The sequence below is a fragment of the Tribolium madens genome, unplaced genomic scaffold (genome assembly GCF_015345945.1).
Source record: "Tribolium madens isolate multiple individuals breed KSU strain unplaced genomic scaffold, Tmad_KSU_1.1 Scaffold_7;HRSCAF=85;Tcas5.2_LG10, whole genome shotgun sequence".
Classification (NCBI taxonomy): domain Eukaryota; kingdom Metazoa; phylum Arthropoda; class Insecta; order Coleoptera; family Tenebrionidae; genus Tribolium; species Tribolium madens.
The window spans coordinates 8,811,779-8,819,099 of record NW_025401050.1 but is presented as its reverse complement, the minus strand read 5'-3'; the positions used below and the strand labels follow the sequence as shown (position 1 = coordinate 8,819,099).

The 7,321-nt window shown below is 28.8% G+C and overlaps 1 protein-coding gene across 1 annotated transcript; it reads left to right on the top strand.

The window, feature by feature from the left end:
* Window positions 1–1,193: 1,193 nt before the first annotated feature.
* On the top strand, window positions 1,194–4,427 carry LOC123010194. The gene is made up of 6 exons (XM_044406893.1): window positions 1,194–1,259; window positions 1,328–1,739; window positions 1,792–1,939; window positions 3,995–4,005; window positions 4,066–4,207; window positions 4,252–4,427. Exons 2-6 carry the CDS (start codon window positions 1,659–1,661, stop codon window positions 4,425–4,427), a joined length of 558 nt encoding a protein of 185 aa, XP_044262828.1. The 5' UTR covers window positions 1,194–1,259; window positions 1,328–1,658.
* The last annotated feature ends 2,894 nt before the right edge of the window (window positions 4,428–7,321 follow it).

Genomic DNA, 7,321 nt, shown 5'->3' with positions numbered 1-7,321 from the left:
TGCAAAGAAGAAAGTACAGAATGTAAAGCTGTAGCAATTTTTTAGTGTTTTACATTTGTAAATATTAATAAATTAAGAAGATTGTTAAAAGTTATGTAACTTAAAAACTATTTTTGCATCTAATAGATTGATAAATTGTCTATCTAAAAAAATAAGCTTTTAATGTCTAAAATTGATAAATGAATAGATGTTTAACATTCAATATTAATTGTAGCAACAATATCTATCAATATCTGGGCATTGTTCATACTATGGCAACCATAGTAATTCCGTTGATTTATCCAGAGATTCTAAAAGTTGTTATAAATACTGAAATTTGAATTATTTTATTGTAAAAATAAAGAATAATGGATTCAGTTTAACAAAAATGTGATTATTAAGTGATATTTCTTCCATCTCTTGTGCAATTGTGCACTTTTTGGCTACTGAAACAATAGTAATTATTTTTTTATGTTTAACGTTAAATATCTTTTTAGTTATTGATTATAAACACCTAAAAGTAAATAATTTTAGAAAAACAATAAATAGGGTGTTCCATTTAATTTTTTTAAGTTATGAACTTTTAACAAACACCTTTATTTTTATATTTTTGCAAATGCAACACACTAAAAAAATGTTACAACCCTCGTCTTTGCGGTAGTACAAAAAATATTTATAGATGTCTTAGTTTTTGTGTAATAAATTTAAATGTTTTTTTCAAAAAAAATCGTCTTATTTTTAAAACTAGGCAAAATCGTCCAATAAGAAACAACGCTGACTTTTAAGTTAGTTAAGTTTGTTCTATAAGAAATGTTTTAATAGATAGATCACCAACAACATCCCATTTTGGGATGTTTTGAGACAATATTTTAATTATAAAATAATTTTTTGACATCTAGCTGACATACGAACTGCCTCCTCAAGTAGTACGTCTTACTTTGAGCTTATTTCAATTTTATTTGACATGTTTTTTTATTTTTTTAAATCAATAAAATGAATTAAATGTTTGATATACTTATATAAAAAAGTTATTAAAGGTTTAGTATTTTTTATTGCAATAATGATAATCGTTATTGTCAGTGCCTTCCTTGAATGATTTAGCGATTTTGCAAACTTGAAACTCGTAAACCCGCATACAAAAGCATTTCCTTTCATTTTTTCCTTTTTAAGTTTGGGTTTTTTGTTAAACTTGTGGGGGTCACCCGACTGTCTCTTAAAATACATTAGGTGGTACGTTCCGGTTTCGAATCGATGCTCAAATCTACTAAAAGTTTCCAACTGTACGTATTTTCCATTTGGACTAAATCCAATTTTTAGGCGTCCATTATTCAAATGCGGAGATTTATAGGCGACGCGCGGATATAAATCCACTGAAAATACGAGAAAATGGTTTGACTCGATGCTAATTTATTACCGCAACGCTTGGGTGCCAACCAAATTGTTACAAAACTCGAACCGAACTCACAAAGACATCATTTCCCGATCGGAATTTATAAGGTATCGGGTTTTGTGTTCTCCAAACGGCCACAAATAAAATCCTCAAATTGCGAACATCGACAAAGAGTGAATTATTCTCGTGGTTTTATCCAAACTTTTCATATTTGCACAGTAAAAACTTTGCAAGATAAGAGGGTTTTTACCAGCAGTTTCTTGTTTTGGTGGCCACAAAGCAACGGAAAATGAAGCAAAAGTTGCAAAAATGCTTGTGTTTTTCCAAGGATTTGACGTTGGCGACGAGACTTATTGCTTTCATAGGAATTGTAATATTTTAATCGTAAGTGATTGATTTTTTTCGTGATTTGGAGCTTGTAGGCTGTCTCAGTGTTGTTGATAACAGTGCTGCTAAATGATTTGTCGGCAAAAAAATTTAATATTAGTAGAAATGTGGCCCTAGCTTTAGGACTGGACTGGAGACATATCGATTATCGAGCCAATGCTTCCCCAAAATCTGATCCAGAAGGTAAAAAATTTCAATTGTTAAAATTTTAATTGTCGATATGGTACTAACTTCGTGCCTCTATGTGATTTAGTGGTTACAGAAATGCATTTTAAATGACAATTTTATATCAATCTTTACAAACTTTAGATGTAGCAATGTTTTGAAAAAGAAAGTAAAAGTTTAAAACGATTGTCGATGATGTTTTAGTTTGAGTGAATTACATAAATTATAATTTTTCCAACACAAACGTTTTATATTGATGCATTTAAGCTTACCTTTTTGACATTATTTTGACATACTTAATTACAATAATTTCTGTATTTAGTAAAATTTTTGATTCAATATTAATCTTGAAGAAACACGAATTTTATAGTTTAGAAATTTTCACCTATTACTACGACATTAATTTTTAGACTGTCTATAAAATTCTAGTTGTCTTAATAGCTATAAATAAACCTGAAATAAAAAAAAACTTACTCTTAAAAATGATTGTTTTTTTTTTTTCATAATACAAGTTGATTTAGCAAAGATAATAAAAAGCCAAATTAGGCGTATGAAATCTCATCATCCTGTAATTTTATACAAATATTATGTAGATAAAAAAAATATTACAATAATTTGAGTTCTAGTTATGTTTATAAGCAAAGTTTTTGGTAATTCTAATGTCGTATTTTTTTAAACATCCTTGTTTTTAATATAGTCATTTTTGCTTAATCACCCTGTGTTAACTTCACTATGACTTTACTCTACTGATTGTCGTAAAAAAATTCTTTCAAAATAAATTATAATTTGTTTAGTAATAATGCAGGCTAATTTAGCTAAAATGACATTACCAGTTCAGAATTAGCCTAAATTCTGTCTTTTTTTAATTAAAAATTTAGGTTGAATAAAAAACAATATAAAAAATAAATAATTTAAATTCAAATTCAAAAAGATTCAGTCAATGAACAAGTGATAATCTTGGTTTACTCATCCTATAATTTATTAGCAATGTAATGAAACACAACTCTTGCGAAAATTTAAGTAGATATTATTATGGTAAAAAAGTTTATTTTCAATAATAAATAAAGTAATAATTAAATTACTTTGCATGTAAAAAGTCGGAAAAAATAACATTTCAACTTCATTTGACAATTGATATAAAATATCAAGTTCAGGGTGGAAAATGACTACTTCCCAACCCGAAAATTAATAAGGAAGTAACCACTTTCTAACTTAAATTGTCATATGTCAGTTTTTCAAAATTAAAAAATTCTTTATTGACTTCCTGTTCTTTAAAGAGGATGATTGTGAATAAAATAGTATACAAACTTTGGTAGGTAGTCGTTACTTCATCATACCTCGACTTTTGCTAACCTTCGCCTCCCACCTCGGTATGTAATCTACTATTATTCACAATCACCATAGTAATATGACGATTTCTAACCTTTTAGAGGTTGGTAAATTTGTCATTACATTCCGTGATCGGGAAATAATTAATGAAGGATTACCAAAGTTACGAGTCCATCAACTTTATCAAAAATTATCTAAAGAAATGCGAATGTGAATAAAATAGTATAAAAACTTGGGTCTTCGGAGTAATGACACATTTCCCACCACGTATGTAATCTAATTTGTGCTTATTACTCGTGTCTAATTACAACTTTCTATGCGTTTTGTAGTAGTCATTTAAGCTGAATCAATCTGTATATTAATCTGTTTCTTCTTTAATTGTGTTTGTGTCGTATGTTGTAACCTCCAATATTAAAACACAAATTATATTATTATTTTTTCATACTGATTTACTGCGTTTTTTAGTATTATAAGAATAAAAAAACAAATTTTATTAAAACAATCAACACAATAAAAAAGTAAAACCTAACTTGATTAGAGCTTCGGCAGCGCTTTGTTGAAATAGTGGTCAATTTTAGTGCACAAACTGGATCACAATATCAACAAAGCGCATATTTTTTATTGTAAGCAAATCTGATTTAGTTTTAAAACTAATGAAATTTATAATTTTAGGTAAAATTATCTTTGCTCTTATTATGTTCTACACACTTCTATTTTTCGCAACAAATGTGTTATTGTTTTTAGGTGCAATTTGGGTAAGTGTAATACAAATCTTTTGTCTAAATTACATTTTTTAATTAAATTCTTAATTTTAGGAGAAATTCTGGTTGGCAATACCTTGGCTCATATGCGAACTCCTTGGTTGCATTTCTAAATTTTCAGCTTTAATTTTCCACTTAATTACCGAAAAAGACAATTTGAGTCGTCTTTTTCTTATAGGTTCCACCATTTACATTCGTAAGTTCCTGTGTTATTTTTGATTTGATTTAATTTTTTATTAGTGGTAATGATTTGGTGGTGGCTTGTTGTCTTTACTGCTCAAAAAACATGGCAAGAGAAAAAACACCCAAACTCGGAAATTTCGTTTTCCATAAACGAAACCGGCACCGGATTTAATTCAATTTTGTTAAATTCTCCCGAACCGTACCATGCAAATCGCTTATACACCACTATTTAAATTAAATTATTGTAAAATCATTACTAAATTTCTTGTTTCTATTATAATTCTTGTCTTATTTCCCAATTTCCCTCTTCAACGTCGTTGTATTATTTTCAATGAGTCGCTTTAAGTCATTTATAACACCTCAAAGGCGTCCAAAGGGAAACTCAATTAGATTTGGGTGTAAGGTAAGGGGAAACTTATAGTCACAGAGTCGTACAAATTGAAATGTATTCGCTTGATTTTAATTGGTTTAGCGCATAGAGCGTTATAAGCCCACACCTTCAATCGTAATTAACAAAGTTCCTATTGAGTTAATCAAGGCAATACTCATCGAAACTCGCTAGTTATTAGAGGTTCTGCTCCCTTTATACGTATTCATTACCAGATATTGGATAATTGAATTTCGACAAAACTTTCAATAGGACAATCGATGCTGAGGTGCACCTGTCGAATCACTCTCATTAGTTACAAACTCAACTTTGAGACATTCAAACGAATTCTAAGTAAGTGTCTAGACGGAAAGAGGTTTTGCGGTGACTATTATGCATTTTTTGGACTATCTACTTTTAAAATCTAACTGAAGCCTTTAAATAAGTATAAATAGTATATCATGTTATAAGGAGTACGAGTAATAGTTAATATACGAAGCTGAACGTTTATATAAATAATTTAGCTGAGCGACACAAACTCACTTTTACTTCAAATAACATATAACATATTCTCCCATTGGTATTTATAAAAAATAATACACTTATGAAATAATACATATTTTCTTTTATAAAATTTCCAATACAAAATATTCAGTAGTGGATCAAAAATTGAGTTTCTGTAACCTTTGATGTTAAATACAGGGTGCGCCAGAACTCGGGCCCCAGAGAAAAATACCATGTAAGGTAAGATACCAGGAACATGAAAAAAATGTTAAAAAAATTTTATCTATAAAAATTTCGAAGTTATGAGGGTTTAAAGTTTGCACTTTGACTCTATTTCCTTTGGAAACATAATTTTCCCAGTTTTTTTGCTACAGGCTATTAAAAGAGGAAACAAGGAAGCTGTATCCTAAATTGTATACTATACAATTGCTATATAATTGTAAAAAAACATATACAAGATCATCAGTATCATTAAATAGATATAAAAAATGTCAAATGTCAAAAAATAAATGTCAAAATTTTTTGACAGATAAAATTTTTTAAACATATTTTTCATGTTCCTGGTATTTTACCTTACTTGAAAATTTTTTCTGGGGCGCGAGTTCTGGCGCACCCTGTATTCTAATAAAATCATATCTTTTTAATTTTCGCTTACATTGTTGCAACTAATGTTAGTATAAATTTTCTTATTGTGTATAGTTGCTTTGTTGTTCTGATTAAAAATAGAACCTCCGGAAAATTAATTAATAGTACCTAGCTACAAGTCAAATAATAATTTTTCTCTTATATGAAAAAATATACCTAAAAGTGGTAACTAATTCAACGAAATTTTAAAGTCACTAAACTTAAAAAAAAACAAGCGGGAGCAATATTTAAACTTTTTATATCGGAGAGCGCGAAACATAAAAAATGATTAGAATATTTTTAATATATTAATTAAAAATCATGAATATTCATCAAACTTTTTCAACAGGAATGCTCGTAATTTAACAGGACATTGAAACTAGTATAAAATTTTTGTGTTGTGTTAAGATTTTCGAAAGTGTTTGTTCACATAACTAGTGGATGACTAGTGCAGTTAGTAGTGCAAAATGTTGATTTATAATGTACCTCTCCAGAAATTGCTGAAGCCGCGAATGAGACAACATAGTAAATCTCATAGTAAAAGCAAAAACTTTAAGCGAAAAACAGAGTTTTTACTCCATGCCTGAAAGGTAAAATACTTTTACTTGTGTCATTTAGTCAAAAAAGGTCACTTTTATGACGTTTGCGTATAAAATATATTTTTCCGAAATCGTCACAAAAACTACATAAAATCGTCGAAAAACAGTCATCCTGTACAGGGTGTCTCAAGTTTTAGGACCGGAGCAAAAATAGATTTTTAATTGATTAAAAAAAAATTGGCTAGTGCAAACGATAGAGGATTATACAGGCTGTTCCGGCTAAACCCCACATTAGAAGTATTGGGAGTTTTGATTTTGATTACCTATAGAGATAATTATTGTTTAGATCCTGTTCAACGAAAATATTTTCAAGATGGCAGCACTTCCGGTTACACCGGAAATGGGTATGCACTTTGCTATTGTTTGTTTTATTTATGCTTTTTATTGCTTTTTTGAGTTACTCAAGTAATTTTGAGAGTGTTTATCAGACTTTAAAATATCTAGGCTTTTTTGATTTTTTGTAAATTTGCATCTTCCTCTTCAAAAATCGGTAACTTTACCATTTTTAATTATCTTGAAGTTGTATTTGGGCATATGAAAGAGAAAGGTTAGATCTTTTCTGTTGTGTATTTATAATTGGAAAAATATTAACAAAATCTCCAAAATTTAAGGTTTCGTTTGGGAAACTTCAAATACCCATAATTGAATTTTTTGAAATGGAAGGCCCCACGCAATTTTCTTTTCACTAAATAAAAGAGAATTTAATTCTGCATCGATCTGTATCAAAATTTAATGATTTCCAAGTTATTTTGATTTTTTTTACAATGGAAGAAATTCATTACTATCCATAGTAGTTTTCGCATAGTTTGCCATAGAAATATTTCTCACTGAGAAAACGCCAATTTTTTTTACAACTGTGTTATTATTTTCGTAAATACAAATTAAATTTATTGAATCTAAATTTAAATAAGTCAAGAAATTCTGGCCTGATCACCAATTACCGCAAACCCCCCCATAAATTATTTCAGATTTTCAATATTAAAATGTTAATTATTCAAAACCTATCAATTTTGAGGTTGTTCCCAAATACCAC